Below are 19336 nucleotides of genomic sequence, written 5' to 3'. Positions count from 1 at the left end.
ACTGGACCAAAAGAAGACTAAAAGTGAGAAAACAGAGACAATGATTTTAAGTAGATTTGCTTTGAAAGCTAGAGGGGACTAACATGTTTTTCTAAAAAGGTACATGAAATAAAAAGGAGACTTTTTTTCAAGATAGACACTATTATTATGCCTTGTATGCTTATGGGAGACAGTCAACAGAATTTGAGAAAATCATTATAGAAGTGATCTCTTTCAGAAGCCTGGAATGGATGAGACCCTGAATAGCAAAGGAAGTTGCTTTTGATGCAAACAGGAACATCTCTAATATAATCATACAAAAGGAGGCAAAAAAAAAAACCCAAACATATTCTAGTAGTAGGCAGGAAATCGGGATTTCTCTCTCAAGCATATATATTATTTTCTCTAGGCATTTTCAGCTGCTTAGGCAAGTGCAGAAAACGTCAGGCTTACACAGGGCTGGGGTTTTTAACCAAAGAGCTTTATGAAGTGAAGGAACTGTATGACTTTCACAATGGGCCAATACATAGTGATCTTAACATAAGAGAATTATCAATTTAATGCAGGCGCTACCGTGAGAAAGACTGACAGGTAAGGCTGCTTGTTGGAATACAGCATGCTTGAAGTCGAGATTTCAGAGGTTGTGCATCTACTGGTGATGATTCTCAGGCATGAGAAAGTAAAGGAATTGAGTGGCTCAGGCTTTGGCATTATTCCATAAATGGATGTTGAAGTCTTGGGCAAAAACAGAGGTGGAGAGGTAGATTGTGAGAAAGGTGTATAGGTCCACAGTGACAACAACGTTGAGAACTTAACAACAACAGAACCCATGGTAGAGTCTGAAATATAAAGTTCAAATAGAAATTGGCTCTTGATGGAGAAAGGAGTAGAAATGATTTGGATGTTGTGAAGGGCAACAAGGAAGGAACCCTCTTCCACATTTCCCTCCTGGCTTGTGGGTTAGCAGAATGTTCGGTTCTCTGTGAGAGCGTCCGAGAGGAGCAGGTACCCTGAGGGTAGGCCTGTTTTATTCAGGGCAAGAAGATAAAGGAGGAGTCAGAAACCAGGTTGAGTTTATAAGGAAGTCCACTAAATGACGGGCTATGAGTTCCAGAGGGCATGGTAGAAGAGCTTGGGAGGGCACAGCGGGTAGGCAAGAAATCAACTCAAATTAGAGGATGAGCAAAGAAAGATGGCGACAAGAGCACAAAGAATAATGGGTGGGTGGCAGGCTTACTTCTAGAGATAAGAATGAGGTCAAGTGGTATGGAAACATTGTGGGATTGCTTCTGGTAGCATATTAAATAATTGTAGATAATCAGTGTGAGATACAGTTCTGACAATTTAGCTAAAAAATGGAGTGACCTGGTAAAAGCTTATTCCTAAAACTGGGGTGCAGGTGGTGGTCAGTGAAATCTAGTAAGATAGGAATAAGCACTTAACTACGTTTTAGAAAGTGAGATAACATAATCTGTTAAAATTAAAATGAGTGTGCCCTTAATTTTAGTTATGCAGAATGAATAAGTTCTAGAGACTAAAGGACAACATAGTGATTATAATTAATAATACTAAACTGTATACTTGAAATTTGCTGAGGTCTTAAACGGGTTCACTGCTGACTATGTGAACTGATGGACATGTTAATTATCTTGATTGTGGAGATCATTTCACAATGTATATGTGTAATCAAAACGTCAGGCTGTATACCTTAAATATATACAATTTTTTTAATTAATTATTCCTCAATAAAGCTGCACTATAAAGGAAAACAAAGAGTGTGTCCTTTGACTCAGAAATTTGCTTCTGGAGATCTATCTGCTTTACAAGCACACCGTGTAGCACAAATTCAATAGCCAACTTTAATCATGAATACATATAATGGTGAAGGGATAAATCAATTTCCTTTCTATATGGCTAGTGTGACACAGCCCTGCCCTCAGCCTGGAACGCTGAGATAGAGATGAAATAGCTTTGTCTCAAACACATATTTCAGCTACAGAATTCAGAATATCACACACACAAAAAAATAGACATAGAATGTTCATAAACATACACACCAAAAAAGAGACATTCCCTTGACAAAAATTAATGGGAAAAGGAAACAGAAATTAGAAATAAGCATGAAATAATTATAGCGCTTTATTGTGAAAACCCAACTTGATTTCCAATGTAATCTGATTATTCATTCCCATTATATAATTTTATAGTATCCCCGTGGCTTCTATGGATGAGATAAATAGCAACAATAGTAGTAGCAGCAAAAATAGGTTATTTCAGAAGTGATACCAGCAAAAGAGCAGAAGTGATTGAATTTTTTAAAATATTGACAGTCAGCACAAGAATAAATAGAAGAGAAGCCCAGAACATCTAGATATTTTACTTTTTAAAAATTCTTCTACTGACAGATAAATATAGTAAGCACCAGCAAATGAGTCTCAGTAACTTTCTTCCAAAGAGATGTCAAAACATGTATTAGGAAGAAAAAGGATCAGAGGAAAAAACACAAATTGTCCAAGGTAATTCTGTAAAGTTAAAAGTCTTTCATCAAAGTGCACTTTGTTATTTTAAATAGATTCATTAAGGTCTGGACTCCAGCATCTTGAACCGAAAATATCTTGTCTGAGTTCATCTATTCTTCTGATCCAGTCTAGACTATATTTAAGGGACAGACTACCCAGTCACTGTCAGCATTGTACTCTTCATCTCTGTCAACCTTTCTGATGAGGGACATATGCTACTGGTAGATACTGCACAGAACAATTATGACAGATGCAGACTTCACTCTGTAGAAATGCACAATTCATCACAGAAGAAATCTGTAAATATTATGCAGGCAACAGAATAAACACTGCACCCTGGATAACACACACGAACACTTATTTTGCTTGCTCTCATACATTCTAAGGCAAACATTGGAGACAGTTTTAGGTCCCAACAAGGTGAAGCTGTTAAAAGCCTATTATCTGGGGGGAAGAGGAAGATGCTTCTAAAATGTGTCTTTAAAAATGCATGGCCAGGTGTGCCCCCCCCAGGGGAACCTGTCTTCAGCATGGCTGCCTGTGCAGCTCTCTCCTCAGTCCTCCCTACACCTCCTCGGACCCATGTGATAGGCAAGAAGGAGGAGAAAGTCACCACAATGGAGCAGGTGTCCAAACACTGCAGAAGGAGGACACCTTAAAGATCTGGTAGCCCATTTCCTGAAACTAGATACTAAAAAGACTCCAACTCTAGAAACACCTTGTTCCCATCTTCATCTACGCTGAATGTGTCATTCTCTGCTCATCTTGAGAAAGATGAGTTGATCTCTTAACTTACATAGATCTTTAAAGGGCCCTGCATTTGGCATCCAAAACCTGGAAGCAAGTCAAACCAATAGGGGTTCTTTAGGTCAAAGTGGGATGATAGATTAAAAGACATAGCTAATTCTTTTTGGTAATTTCCATGAGCATATAAGGGATTACATCATTACAATGACATCTATGCCTTTAACCTGGACATATTTACATGGAGCAAGCTGTCCTCATGAGGGACTGGGCCCACACCCACACTGGGCTGCCAAGTGTCCAGCACTGCCCAGGGGAACATAATCATCCATGGAAGCTATTGGAAACAGTCACCGAAGGTAGACAGACACACCCTACATTCAGATCTGTTCTGACCAGAGTTTAAGGAAGGAAAACTAGGCAAATGGGTGTGGACTCAGATTACCTCATGGGGAATATGGCTCACTCTAACATCTGGCATTTTGGTGACTATAACCCTGAACCCTCAGACACTGTTCCTCAGGGTGTCTGGGGTGAGGAAGAGGGAGAAAGCCTGGAGCACAACTTCTTTAATGACTGTATGCCATGACACCACTAAGAACCGCTGGTTTGTGGGACAGCAGAGGGGACCTAGGTCAGAGAAGAGAAAATGGAGGTGAGGCCCAAAGGAGTGAGGCTCAAAGGTGATAACAAGCAGGCACATGGAGAATCCACATCAGTACCCCTGGAGGCAGTCAGAGTGGTGGCCACAGAGGGCGCTGCTGTGATCAGTACTGAACAAGAGCTCTCTGCCCCAGACACCAGGAGGAGGAAGATGATTCCGACAACTCAGTGGCCCTCTGACAGAGCTGAGTTATCACTCCAATGCCATACTGTCCATGAAGCACACGCTGCCCTATGTTTACAATGGAGTGAAGCATCTCACCCCAATGATGTAATGGAAGGATGGAAGACTGTGGTGGAGATGGATGCAAAAACTCAAGAGCATCTGGAGAAGATACACTCGGGAAAGGATGCAGATGAGACAGAGGATGCAAACAGAGGAGGTAAATATGAGAAACAGTTATCTTGCAAAGACAATACCTTTTGACTGGGGAAAAATGCATCCCCTTAGTTCAGGGTAGGAAGGCTTTGTGGAAGGATGACACAGTTAAAGATGCACTTGAATACTTCCATAGAGACTAGTAGCTGAGAGAAAAAAAGCCATTTCCATAGGGTAAGTCTGTAGAATAGGTTCAGTATGAAAACAAAAAGAACTAAGCTAGAAGGTTTAAATTAAATACCTAAGTTGATTTTTTTTTCATTCCTCTGCCAATACTCCTAATTAATGCACTACTTTTTGGCAGTAAAAAAAATTCTGGCATAAAATGACCTTATTTCTAAGACAATTTCTATATACACTTTTACAAAATCATCTGAAACCAACTAATTAGAAACAGATGTTCAACTACTGCAGTATTAGATTTAAACTGGTTATTCAATTCTAGGATGGCCTTTTATAATTGTCTTAAACTCTATTAAATATATATTTCTGAAGCTTTGGATCAATATTTGTGTGTGCCTATTGTGAGCTTTAAATCTATTTTATTTATTTGTTTTTTATTTGTTTATTTTTATTAAGTGAGAGGTGGGAGGCTGGGAGGCAGAAATAGACTCCCGCATGCACCCCAACTGAGATCCACCCAGCAAGCCTTCTACAGGGTGATTCCCTTCCCATCTGAGACCATTGCTCTATTGCTTGGCAACCAAGCTATTTCAGCACCTGAAGCAAAGCCATGGAGCCATCCTCAGCAGCCAGGGCCAAATTGCTCGAACCATCTGGGGCATGGCTATGGGAGGGGAGCAGAGAGAAAGGGAGAAGGTGTTAGGGTAAGGGAAGGGGTGGTGAAACAAATGGTTGCTTCTCCTGTTTACCCTGGCTGAGAATCTTAAGTTAATCTAAAATCCTCTGTTTATGCCTATTTTTATTTCTTACATTTTTTTTACATAAAAGCAAGGATTTCTGAAATCTTATCATCAGGGGTTGATAAAATCTAACCAAATAGATCGCAGTAATTTTAGTGAATATAGTAGTAGAACACAGTAATTTCATTAAATGTTTTCATGTTAGCCTCTACGTATTTATTGTAATAAATATATTTAGATTCATTTCCCCAATCAATTCATATCTTAAGTAAATAGATTCTCTCACTAATTTCAAGAGAGAAAGATTAGACCAGAAAGATGTTAGCAATACCCGTCACATAAGGGAGTAGTCAGTAAGCACATCAAAAAGAAACAAAGAAAGACTCTAATATAGAGGTAGTGAAAAGAAAAAGTGCAAAGCAGTGTGTATAGTAGCCTATCTTTGCAGTGATGTAGTGGAAATTGGATAAGCTGTTTGTGAAGTGTACTTGGAAATATAAATGGTCAGGAATAGCCAAAGCAATCTTGAACGTGAACAACAAAGCTAAAAGATTATATGTTTCATGACTTATTATACAGCTAAAGAAATTAAAGGCATATGAAGCTAGTATAAAGACAAAAACGTCAAAAATAGGGTGTCTAGAAACAGACACACACACGTACAGTTCCATGATTCACGACAAAAGTGATACTTCAGTGTGATAGGGAGAAAATGATCCTTTCAGCACATGGTGCAGGGCAAATTGAATACCCATGATGGAAGAGCCAAACCTCCCACCCATTAGATTGAAAACATAAGTGTAAAAGATAAATCAATAAAGTTTTTAGAAGAAAACATAAGAGAATATTTTCCTGTCCCTAAGGTAAGCAAGTATTTCTTAAAAGGACAGTTGTAAAGGGGACAAGTACGAGTTGTAAAGGGAAACAAACTGATAGACTGAGCTTTATAAGAATTAGGAACTTCTGGCCCCGGCTGGTTGGCTCAGTGGTAGAGTGTCGGCTTGGCATGTGCAAGTTCCCAGTTTGATTCCCAGTCAGGAAACACAGGAGAAGTCACCATCTGCTTCTCTACCTCTTCCCCTTTTCTCTCTCTCTCTCTCTCTCTCTCTCTCTCTCTCTCTCTCCCCCCCCCCTCCTGCAGCCATGGCTCAAGTGGTTTGAGAAGTTGGCCCTGGGCATTGAGTATGCTCCATGGCTTCTGCCTCAGGCACTAAAATGGCTTGGTTGCTGAGCAACAAAGCATTGGCCCAGACAAGCAGAGCATTGCTCCTTAGTGGGCTTGCCAGGTGGATCCCAGTTGGGGCGCATGCAGGAATCTGTCTCTGCCTTCCCACCTCTCACACAATAAAAAAAAAAAAAAAAAAAAAGAATTAAGGACTTCTATTTCTCAAAACATACCAATAAGGCAAGCCAGAGAATGGGAGAAAATATATGTAATAAATATATCCAAGAAAGAACTTGAATGCCAAAAATATAATAAATTCATACAAATCAATAAGAATCCAACAGTACAATAGAAAATAGATAAAGAATTGGACAGACACTTTACAAGTTAAACAAGTAGCCAGTAAACATATGAAAACACGCTCAATTCATTAGTCGGCAAGTTAATGCAAAGTAACCCCCCAATGTGCTATACCATTTCACAGGGACCTGAATTGCTATCAATAAAAAGATATTATATTCCAAATGTTGGGCACAATGGAGCAAATAAAATTCTTGTACTGTACTGGAAAGAGAATAAATTGGTACAACAATTTTGAAAAGTTGTTTGGCTTGCTTATGATCTAGCAATCCCACTCTTAAATACTCACTAAAAGTGTTTATATTTGTTCACCAAATCAAATGTATACATTAATAGAAGCACTATTTGTAATAAAAACAGATACCATCAATTATACAATAGGTAAATATTGTGGATTCACAGGAAAAAATACTATAAACCAATGAGAATAAATGAACTATTGCTACATACAACAGCATGAACGATTCCCACAAATTGTTGGACAAAAACAACAGTAAAAGCGCATGCTATATAAATCCATTCATTGAAAGTTTAAAACTTGGCAAATCATGTTTGGTGTTAGAAATCAATAGTGATTGTTCTTAAAGGGTGAGAGGGACAGTTACAGCAAGAAGGCAAGAGAGGAGCTTCCAGGGTGCAGGTAATTTTTCCTCACCTCTTTCCATGAATGTACTTATTTTGCAAAAATCTGATAAGCTATACTAATGATTTTTGCACTTTTCTACGTGTTTTTTTAAATTTTTTTTTTAGATTTTATTTATTGATTTTTGGAGAGAGAGAGAAAGAGAGGGAGAGTGAGAAACTGGGGGAAGAAATGGGAAGCATCTACTCATAGTAGTTGCTTCCTGTATGTGCCTTGACTGGGCAAGCCCCAGGATTCGAACCAGTGACCTCAGTGTTTCAGGCCAATGCTTTATCCACTGAGCCACCACAGGTCAGGACTATTTTTTTTAATGTTAACTGCAAAGTTTGAAGAAATAGAAAGACCGAGGAGCTAGTTTGAAGGTGCCTCACTAAATAAGGTCAACATAAACATCAGAAAGAATAAGGTTGGCAATAGGTAAAACAGATAAAGTATATAAAAAACTAAGAATTGATAATAAAACTAGGAAAGCGTCATCATTACTCTTTGGAGAGGGCAAATGCATCAACTCATTATTCTAAAAACCCAATAAAATATAAGAGAAATAATCAGGTATATACAGTGCCTTTCCTGTATGAATTACATTGTAGGATATTCAAACAGTTAATGAGCAAACATTCTTCTTAGCTGAAGATTCCAGATAATAAATGCAAAAAGAAATGATAGAATTCAAAAATGACCATATCATGTAATGAAATAACGATATGTGTCTGCTAATAATGCAGCAAGAAGCACATAGCGTCACCTGCATGAACCAAAAGCAAAGCAGGTCTCTGGCTCTAAATGCCAGTTTATAGGACATAAGATAAAAGAGCATATTAAATAAGTCCCAAGGATGTGATTCAGCTGCATTCAGGATGTAGAAAACTTACAGGGCAAATGACCTGATTTCTTCTCCAAAATAAATATCCTAGAAAAGGTAAGGGGGAAGGGGGGCTGACTATCATGGATTGAAACTTAAGAAAGTTAGTGATGAAATCAATTTGTAAACTTATTTGAACTTTGATTTAAACAAGCAAACTATTAAAAGACATTTTTTAGAGAATCCAGAAATTTTTAAATGAAATAGATATTAGATATGATTAATTACTGTTAATTTATGATAGTTGTGTTTAAAAATCATTATTTGTTACAGATATTATTGAACTATTTATGGATAAAATGATATAATGTCTGGTATTGGCTTCAAAACTCCTCAGCAAGGAAAAAAGGTAGTGATTTATGAAACAACATTGGCCACTGACAATTATTGGTAATTTCTAATGTATACACCGTGGTTCACTTTTGAGTCTATTTAAAATTTCATTCATAAAGACTTACCCCATCTCTAGCTTTCACCAAGAGATCATAAGTTTCTGGATCCCTTTCCCTGTCAATATCTTGAGAAACACAGATTCTCCCATCATGCGGATCAATCTGGAAGGCTCGAGGTGCTTCATAGCTTTGGAATCCGTCATAAAGAGAATAGTCAACCACGCCATAGAGTCCTGCATCCGCATCAGAGGCTTTTACCTACAAGACAGGAGGTCAACCAGGGAGGAAACAAAATGTTAGCATCACTTTTCAGTTGGTCATGAATTACCATCATGATTTGTACAACCAAGCAACCCCTTCAGCTATTCACAGAGTATAAGCTTTGGTTTTATGTCTCTCTCCTCTTACCTTCTGTGACAATTTTTCCCTCACTTTTCTGCTTCGTTTGTGAGTTCTCCTTCTCATTCTTGTACTTTCATGGGATCTCTGACAGTTTGAGCTCCTAGGGGCTCTGCCCTTTGTCCTTTTGCCTTCTTATTCTTCTCACTATATTACATGATCTCATTTAATCTCAAGAGTTTAAAAACATCCACATGCTAACCACTTGACAACGTATCTGTGGATTCTCTTATACCAAAGTCCTTTAGGTGAGGGGTTCAATAACTCACCGCCACCCTTCCAGAGCAGCAAGGGAAAGGCAGAGAAACCAAGACCATAAGTGGCATGATTATTGATTACTGGTAATCCAATCTAACTGATAGAATTTACCCTGGAGTATGAGGTTTGAGTTCCCCAAGCCAGGTTTCCTTGCAAGAGTAACGCCCCCATCAGGGCCCACAGAGTTGTGCAGACTGAGTCCCGCATAGAGGCCCATGCCAGGGGATGCGTGGAGATGGAACCCAGCCCGTGCTCGACTCGCACACACACACACACTGACATGGAGCAGTAACTGCCCAAGGGAAAGGGCATCTTTCTCTTTGACCATTAATACCTTTCATGTTTGTAGTGCTCACATGCCTGGTGATAAGGATGATGCAATTGGATTTATAAAAGCATTTTAACTAATTTACATTAATGTGGAAGTATTAGTGAGAAATACAGCAGGCTATATAGAACTCAAAATATTTTTGAGCTCATAGGTGCAGTATAATCTTTTTGATTTGCAAGCCAATTAACAGCAAACATCTAAATAGCACAATAAAAGAAGCACTTTAAGGAAAGATCAACAACAAAAAAGGAGTGGGGAGAAGAAAATTATATTTATGCTATAGAAAAGATACTATTCTAATGGCTTAACATGCATTACATACTTATAACCTATAATGAACTCCACTTTACAGATCAGACAAGTCAAGCTCAGAGAGCTTAAGTAATTTGCCAAAGATCACATAACTAAGTAAGTGTCAAAACTGGTTTTTAGGCCCAGGCAGTTGGACAGTAGAGGACATGCTATTAAGGATCACACTAGCCTACCGCCCAAGTCTTAGCCCTTGTCAGTTCATCCTTCATTTACTGCAAAAAATAACTCCCAATATCCTGACTTTCCTCCAGTGCAGAACTTGTTAGATCGTGTGTAACACCATTCCAAGTAACTGTTGACTTAATATGCATGTGGCTTTCTCCCCAGAATAGCATTAGCGTGAAGAAAGTTAACTGGCAGTAAAACCTGTGCTCTTGAGTCTTAGCTGAACCTTCTATTCCATGTAGTCACATCCAACTGGGTTCCCAAAAGCAGAAAAATAGATACAGCATTAACAGTTGGAAATAAGAGAATTAAGCAGATAATTCAGAGTCCAACATCCAACTACTAGACATCCCATACAAAGAGAATAGAGAACAGAAAAAATGAAGAAGAAAAAAAGAGCAACTATTTCTTTGTTTCATAAGACACGTGCTGGTGAGGCCCCCAAAGTCACGAAGATAGGGGAAAAGTGTGGATGGCACTTTTGTTTTTAACTTCCTCACTCTAGAAGTTATGCTCAGCTCGTAGTTCACTCATTGGAACTAGTAATATGGCCCCAACCTAACTGGAGGAGAGACTGGGAGAGTGGAGGACGACAAAGATGCTTGGTAAATACAAACAGTCTCGGCCACAAGTGCTTCTATGTCTTTATATGAAGACAAGTGACTAAGATTACGTAGGTCTCTAAGTAACCTCTACTATGCAGTGAAGTTTAAGCAAGTGGAAAGTCATACCCAGACAAGACCCCCCAGAGTGATCCTACTACAGATTCAGTTTGGGCAGTCTTATTATTTCTGTAAGGTTTTTATTTTTGGAGGAAGGCTAACAGAAGGCAATCAATCATCATCATTATTAGTGTTTCTACTGTCTACTAGATTGAAAAAAAATTGATCTACTCAGCATCAATACAATATACATGCAGGAGCTATATCCGAATTATCATGTTTCCCAAACAAAACCCCATTCCAATATTATGTTCAACAATCAAAGTTTTCAACCAGACCCTTCATCCCATTCTATCTGCTCTGAGCACATTATTGGAATGTGACTTTTGGGACAATTTTGTAATCTAGCCCAGTGGTCCTCAATCAGGAGCAAGTTTGCTTTTCAAGGACATATGGCAGCATCTGGAGATATTTTTGATTGTCACAGCTGGGGAGAGGGTGCTGCTGGCACCAGGAGGTTGAAGCCAGAGATGTTGCTAAACATCTTACAATGCATAAAGCAGACCCCACAACAAACAACTCTCTGGCTAAAAATGAAAATAGTTCCTAAGTTCAGAATCCTTGCACCTGATGAAAATCGTAAGTTATCAATATAACTTTCTTCTTTGTCTTTTTTTTTATTGATTGGTTTTTAGAGAGACAGAGAGAGGAAGAGAGAGAAAAAGAGAGAGTGGGGGAAGCAATCATTTGTTGTTCTACTTAGTTGTGCATTCATTGGTTGCTTCCTGTATGTGTCCTAACCAGAGATCAAACCTGCAACCTTGGTGTTTCAGGATGATGTTCTCACCAACTGAGATAACCAGCAAGGGCCATCTTTAACTTTTTCAACTAAGGACACAGTCTTTCAAATTTATCTTCACTCTCATCTATTATATTCTTTGGCAAAATTTCATCCTGTGCAACTAGCTAACATGTTTGTGAGTTATTCTTCTCATCAGATGGGCTGAACCAGGAAACCCACAAACTTCCCCACTACAAAGGACGAAATTCCAAGTACATTTGGTCTATTCCATTCTGGCAGCTGTTAATGATTTAGTAGCCTCAAGTTCCCAAAAAACCCAAATATGTCTTCTAAAACCATATGTATTCTCAATAACTTTGGCTTGATTGGAAGATAAATACAATGAACTTCAAATTCCAAAACTCATTCTCAGCCTTTACAGCATATATTAACAAGTAATTTAGCTCATATAAAACAAGTTTTATTTCCACTTTTTTTCTCATCTGGACTTTTGGCAAGCAAAATGTAAGGAGTCAAAGTGGGACAAGAGTACTGATCTCAATTTATGTTAGCAGTTCAAATGCTGAGTTTAAGAACTATAAAATAACAATGTATTCCTCCTTGTTTTTATTCAACTCCATAAAAGTATTGACCTAATATTCCAGAACAACATATTCCACCTACTGATATTTGGTCTTGAACATCTATAATAAATTTGGCATCTTTATGAGGTCTATATTTCTCTATATCCATTGACTGGCACAGAAAATGTCAGTAATTTAAATAACAGAATATGGAAATGGCTTTGCCAAATTTCAAGAGGAAATCCTGATTAGTAAATAAGCTTAGTGGGCCCTTTCTTCTGAGATAGCTGCTTAAATCAAAGGACAGAGAAGCATCTGCTGATCAGAATCTAGTATCACAATTTTATAGCGTTAAACTAGGGATCTAGAGATTCTCAGGAAGTTTTTATCCCTGAATCCACTCAAAGAGCCACATGCGAGCACCGTCAGTGCCATCCCTGGCCTCCTCATCTCAGTCACAATTTGTGTGTCTTAGACTGAGATGACTTTGATGATTTCACTTTAAAATTATTCTGACTCCGAACTATTCTCTTAGCCTGATCTTTCACAAATTTAATGGGGACATTATAAAAATGTAAAATATTAATATGCTATAAATATCTCCCTGATTCTATTATTAGCTTCCTGAAATTTAAAGAATTTTTACCACCTTCTTAAGTATTACATAAAGATATTCTTTTTTACATCTGGGTCAAGATTCCTTCATATGAATGTGTCATGGAGACCGAACAAATTGAGAACACTGGTGCTTGAAAGCATGTTTGCATATTCCACAAGTGGAATGAATTTATTTGCATTTTCCTCACCAAAATAGCCCCCCACCACCACCATGTAGTTGTTTCTTCAATAACTGGGCAGCTCTGTTGGAGGTCATTTGCCCCACCAAACACATCAGCACCCAAAAATCCGAAAGCCAACCCAAAGTCACAGGGAGATAGATTGTCAATTACAGAATTTAATTCAGTGACATGTATAGAAGAGCCTCAGCCGAATTTACAAAAATAAAAAAAGCAAAACAAACCAAGTCCTAGAATAAAGTGACTGCACTTTTGATGAAATTTAAAATTAAGTCATTTCCTTTCATCTTTTTCTTATTATAATTTTCAAAATTATATGCTATAGCCATGAGCATATAACAGTTTGTTTAAAGAAACAAAGTTATTGACACAATGCACCCACAGACAGAACTTCAAACAGAAGGAAGAGAAAAAGAAAAGAAATCACAAAATATTGCAGGGCAAGTTAGATTCGGCATTGGGACCATAATGGATGGTCCCCATATGTAATATGCCACTCTCTGAACACAATTTTGGTGACTTCACCAACAACCTGTGTCTTACTAAGTCTAATAATCAAGGCTGGGTCCTTATTTTCTACACCACTCAGCCACTCTTACCACAGTAATCATCTCTTTCTTGCTGAAACACTGCCTCATCAGATATCACATTCTAGACTCTCTTTCTCCTCTCATACTTATGCTTCCTTTACTGGTTAAGTTCCCCATCCTCTGAACACAACAGCCCTAGAACTTCGTCTTCAGACCAATTCTCTTTTCAATCAATACACATTGCCTGTATGGGCATTGCCCATGGTGGGCAACCCTGATAAATTTGACTTGCATTTAACCCTCAGAACATTCCTTTGTAGCTCAGGAAAATAAGTCTCATCTTTGTCTCCTTGCAATATCCTATAATCCTTGTGCTCTTGCTGCACTTGCTCAGGTTTTATATTTTCTTTATCCTCCTCCAAGTCTTGCTGAATATACAAATTTGTGATTCTGAAATGAAAACTAAGCAAGAACAACAAAAGAATGATATTTTTATAACACCCATCAAATACACATTGAGGAATAATTTTTTATTTCTAAAACACAATCTAGGCCGTGGCCGGTCGGCTTAGTGGTAGAGCGTCGGCCCAGCGGGTGGAAGTTTCTGGTTCAATTCTTGGCCAGGGCACACAGGAGAAGTGCCCATCTGCTTCTCCACCCCTCCCTCTCTCCTTCCACTCTATCTCTCTCTTCCCTTCCCACAGCCAAGGCTCCATTGGAGCAAAATTGGCCCAGCACTAGGATAGCTCCGTGGCCTCCAACTCAGGTACTAAAATGGCTCCAGCTGCAACAGTGCAATGCACCATATAGGCAGAGCATTGTACCCACCCAATCGGGTGCATGCAGGAATCTGTCTGCTTCCCTGCTTCTCACTTCAGAAAAATACAAAAAAAATAAAAATTAAAAAAACACACAATCTATTAAGCAAGGTATACCATCATAGAATAAAACCCAAAATACTAAAACCAGCAAAAGAAAAAATAAAATAAAAAGGACCTGGCTGGTTAGCTCAGCAGTAGAGCATCACCCTGGTATGTAGAAATCCCGGGTTTGATTCCCGGTCAGGGCACACAGAAGAAGTGACTATCTGTTTCTCCACTCCTCCCCCTTCTTTCACTCTCTCCCCCTCCCACAGCCATGGCTCAAAATGGTTCAAGCGAGTTGGTACTGGGCACTGAGGATAGCTCCATGGCCTTGCCTCAGGCTCTAAAATAGCTCAGTTGCTGAGCAACAGAGCAAGGGCCCCAGATAAGCAGAGCATCCCTCATAGGGAGCTTTCTGGGGAGATCCCAGTCAGGGCACATGTGGGAGTGTGTCTCTCTGCCTCCCTGCCTTTCACTTTATTAAAAACCAAAACAAAACCTATATTGCATGTGAAACTATTCAGTGGTTGGAAACAGAACTATTTTATTTTCACCTTTTAAAATATATTTTCAGAGAAATTGATAGAGCTGTTAGATGAATAAACTAATTGGCTTAATTAAAGAATGGGATTAAGACACCACTTAGCCTACTACTTAGTGCCCCACCCTCCCCCAAAAAAGTAGCCAAAGGAAATTTCATGAAAGGAGACCAATGAGTAGGGATGAGGGGTAACTTGTCATATGTGATATTACAAAGTAAACAATTAAAAGTGTGTGATCTAGCTTTACCAGGTGGTTGAGCAGTGGATAGAGCGTTGGACTGAGATGCAAAGAACCCAGGTTTGAGACCCTGAGGTCGCCAACTTGAGCACGGGCTCATCTGGTTTGAGCAAAGCTCACCAGCTTGTACCCAAAATCACTGGCTTGAGTAAGGGGTTACTCGGTCTGATGTAGCCCCACGGTCAAGGCACATATGAGAAAGCAATCAATGAACAACTAAAGTGCCACAATGAAAAATTGATGCTTCTCATCTTTCTCCCTTTCTGTCTGTCTGTCCCTAACTGTCCCTCTCTCTGACTCTATCTCTGACTCTATAAATAAATAAAAAAAATAAAAGAGTGTGATCTAAAAATAGAATTGGCAGGCAGATCAGTAGAACAGAAAAGCAAGACATAAAACAGATGATGGTAAACCTAATTTTTTTTAATATTACAAAGGAAACATCATAAACCACAGAAGTTGCTAGAAAAAAGTAGCACAGAACATAGGGAAAAAATCAAGTTTGATATTAACCTCATACTAAAATAAGGTCTACACAGATATGTTAAATATAAAAAACAAAATTATTTAAAGCACAAAGAATATATATAGAACTATTTGGCTGATTCTTACATTGGAAAGAAATGTCAAAGTATAAAGGAATTACAAAGCTAAAACAGATGGACAAAATTCACAAAGGAAAATATTTAAAGGCAAATTAGATATGTTTTCTGAAACAAATACATTAAAAAGTTAACGCCCTTAATATGAAAGTAGAAATTTAAAAATAAAAAATATTGATTTCCTAATACAAAAAAATAGACCAAAAATCCCCTAAACAATTCACAGAAGAATAACTATATTTAAGATATTAAATTTGAATAGTAATCAAAAAGATAAAAAAAATATTTTTAAAATATTGGCAACCATTAAGTTAATAGCAATTGGGGAAGCAAATTGCAAACCATCAAAATAATACAAGTGATGGCAAAGATGAAATAAATATGCAGTCATTTTTAAAGGTTATTTGGAAATTAACTTTTCTTTTTACCATATACATATGGTTAACATTCTCCCAGAACTAACAATATTCATCTTCTTGACCCAATTAGTATATGTCTAGGAATATATGTAGACAGACATTTGTACGAAGGACATATACATAATGTAGCATCATTTATTCAAGAACCCAAATATCTAACTGTGGCAGGATAGTACAAAGCTAGGGAAACTCCTTGACAAGTGGAATAAGGGAAACTAAGGTGAAATAATAAAAAAAGGCCAAACAATTTGAGCAAGTTACAGCCAACTAACGCATCACAAGGTTTTACCTTCCCTACCCAAGGACACTTAAGAGCAAATGGATGACAGGTTCCAGACTGTCCCAGGGCAAACAGGCCTTGGTCTCAGTCCCTCTTTAATAACATTCTTTAAAAAATCAAACTAACCAGAAAATAACCCTGACACCTCTTTACACAGATTTTGATAAATCAACATACTGAAGCACACACCTGAAAACCTAATGAATATTCTATTAAATCTCTTTCCTGGGAGCTCCCCTAGGAATCTCAATGGCTAAAGAAAGATAAAAAGCCTCAGGACAAAGAACCAAATAGCATGCTCACTATCTAATACGCCGATAGTTTTCTCTCTTACTCTAAGGGTCCCCATCAGACTTGCAATCAGGGGAGCAGTGGGCGGCAGTAGCTCATCCTGGGCTAATGTCCTAAACTGGCCTCCAAGCCCCCTTTTTCTCCAGCTTTCCAGAGAGCCAAAGCAGCCCCACCTAGGCGCTCTCCTGTTGCTTCTTCTAGCCTAAGCCCTTCCTTCATCGCACTGCCCCCAGCTTTAATAAACGTACTCTCAAAATCACCTGGACTAGAGTTGTGAAATCTCTCCTACACGAAGTCAAGAATCCACACACTACAGCTGGCCAGAGGCAGACCTGCTCTGGACCCACTCGCCGTCTGTAACACAACAACAAAAGTCATTAAATGATTTATAATTCATCCATAAGAATTCAAAGTAGCCATGAAAACTGTGTACTTAAGAACACATGTTTAGTAAGAATGAAAAAGGCAACAAAAAGTCATATATATATAATATCTTATTTAGGCAAAAAAAAAAAAGTTCAACATATAGAATAAAAACTAAAAAAAAAAAAAAGCTAGAGGAAGAAACACTTCTGAATGCATTTCATGAGACTAGCGTTGTTATCCTGATACCAAAACCAGATAAGAACAAGAACACTGCACATTAATATCCCGGAGGAACATACACGCACAAATTCTCAAACAAAATTCAACAATACAGTAAAAAGATGGTATTATTATGGTCATATGGGACTTATTTCAGGGATACAAAGATAGCTCAACATCCACAAATCAGTGTGATACACCACATTAAAAGAATAAAGGATAAAAATCATATGCTCATCTTAACAAATGCAGAAAAAGCATTTGACAAAGTTCAACATCCACTTATGATAAAAACTCTCAGCAGCCTGACAAGGCAGTGGCGCAGTGGATAGAATGTCGGTATAGGACACTGAAGACCCAGGTTCAAAACCCTGAGGTTGCTAGCTTCAGCATGGGATCATTCGGCTTGAGCACAGGCTCACCAACTTGAGTGCAGACATGCCAGCTTGAGCACGGGATCATAGACATGACCCCATGCTTGCTGGCTTGAGGACCAAAGGTAGCTGGCTTGAGCCCAAGGTCGCTGGCTTGAGCAAGGGGTCACTGGCTTGAGCAAGGGGTCACTGGCTTGGTTGGAGCCCCCACCCCCATCAAGGCACATAGGAGAAGCTATCAATGAACAACTCAAGTGCCGTAATTACAATTTGATGCTTCTCATCTCTCTCCCTTACTGTCTCTCTCTCTCTCTTTAAAAAAAAGAAGAAGAAGAAGAAAAAAAAAGAAAACAGATCGAAATTCTGGGAGCAATTTTAAGCAAACTACTTTACTCAAAATCAATTCATTTTAGGCCCTGGCCGGTTGGCTCAGTGGTAGAGCGTCGGCCTGGCGTGCAGGAGTCCCAGGTTCGATTCCCGGCCAGGGCACACAGGAGAAGCGCCCATCTGCTTCTCCACACCTTCCTCTCTCCTTCCTCTCTCCTTCCTCTCTGTCTTTCTCTTCCCCTCCTGCAGCCAAGGCTCCTTTGGAGCAAAGTTGGCTGAAGATGGCTCTATGGCCTCTGCCTCAGGCGCCAGAATGGCTCTGGCTGCGACAGAGCAATGGCCCAGATGGGCGGAGCATCGTCCCCTGATGGGCATGCCGGGTGGATCCCGTCAGGGCACATGCGGGAGTCTGACTGCCTCCCCGTTTCCAACTTCAGAAAAATACAAAAAAAAAAAAAATCAATTCATTTTAATATAGTTAGTCATAATTCCTACATCACCTTTTACTTTCAGATACACCTGAAAAACAATTATGACTTTATTTCACAAATTCTACCTGCATGGGTTTCAAGGTCTATATTTAATTGTTTATTATTTACATTAACAGTGTTAGTAACAACAGTAAAATTCTCCGAGTTCTGATTTTTCTGATCACCTAATATGAACTATCCACTTCTGTATTATTTTCACAAATAATATCGCAGTATAACTCTTTTAACTTCAGATACTTTATACTACTCTTTATCACCAAACTATAATAAAATGAAAGAAAAATCATACTTGAAAAAAGAAATCAATCTTTAATTGAATGCTTTCACAGTATTCTTATAGATATCTAGAAACAACAAATTATATGATTAGAAATATTTTGTGTATCCAAAAATAAACTTGTATTACAAATATTATATGACTATCAGAGATATTCACAATGTCTAACACCATAAATCCCTCGATGACAAACTAATTCACGAGCTAAATATTTCCTCCAAGGCTTTATTTTCCTGAAGCGTAGCCATAAATTCCTTGGCCAGTATGAACCTTATATGAGATTTGGCAGAATAAACAGAGATTATAAAAGCTTATGCCCTGTTCCTATTAGTTCTTCCTACCTCAAGGATTTCACAATGGGATTGTTTCAAATAGACACAAACATCAAACTGCTGAGTAAATGTCTCCTTTTCTCTCTCTGGATTCCCTGCTTTAGTGATCTCATCCATTCTCATCATTTTAAAATTTTCCTGAATTAGGACAACACCCATTTCCCATCTCCCACCTGAACTCTTTCCCTGTGCTCCTAATTCACATATGAAAGGCCTCCGTAAGGTGCCCACTAGGCATGGTTCATAGGCACCTCACATTCAACATGTCTGAAACAGAAATTTCTATTTCTTCCCACCCACTGCCCCAAGTCACTTCTCGTTCTGTCT

The 19336-nt window shown here is 38.6% G+C and overlaps 1 protein-coding gene across 1 annotated transcript in view; it reads right to left on the bottom strand.

Moving 5' to 3' along the window:
- Positions 1-4352: 4352 nt before the first annotated feature.
- Positions 4353-19336, bottom strand: part of DCHS2 (dachsous cadherin-related 2) — a 121745-nt gene continuing 106761 nt past the window's right edge. Inside the window, exons 8-9 of the mRNA XM_066254126.1 lie at positions 8636-8827; positions 4353-4430 (exon numbers count right to left, since the gene is read on the bottom strand). Of these exons, the coding sequence (XP_066110223.1) occupies positions 4353-4430; positions 8636-8827 (270 nt within the window). The remainder of the gene's footprint in view (positions 4431-8635; positions 8828-19336) is intronic.

The sequence above is a fragment of the Saccopteryx bilineata genome, chromosome 1 (assembly GCF_036850765.1).
Source record: "Saccopteryx bilineata isolate mSacBil1 chromosome 1, mSacBil1_pri_phased_curated, whole genome shotgun sequence".
Lineage (NCBI taxonomy): Eukaryota > Metazoa > Chordata > Mammalia > Chiroptera > Emballonuridae > Saccopteryx > Saccopteryx bilineata.
The sequence above is the reverse complement of the archived record's forward strand: the minus strand, read 5'-3'. Positions and strand labels throughout refer to the sequence as shown.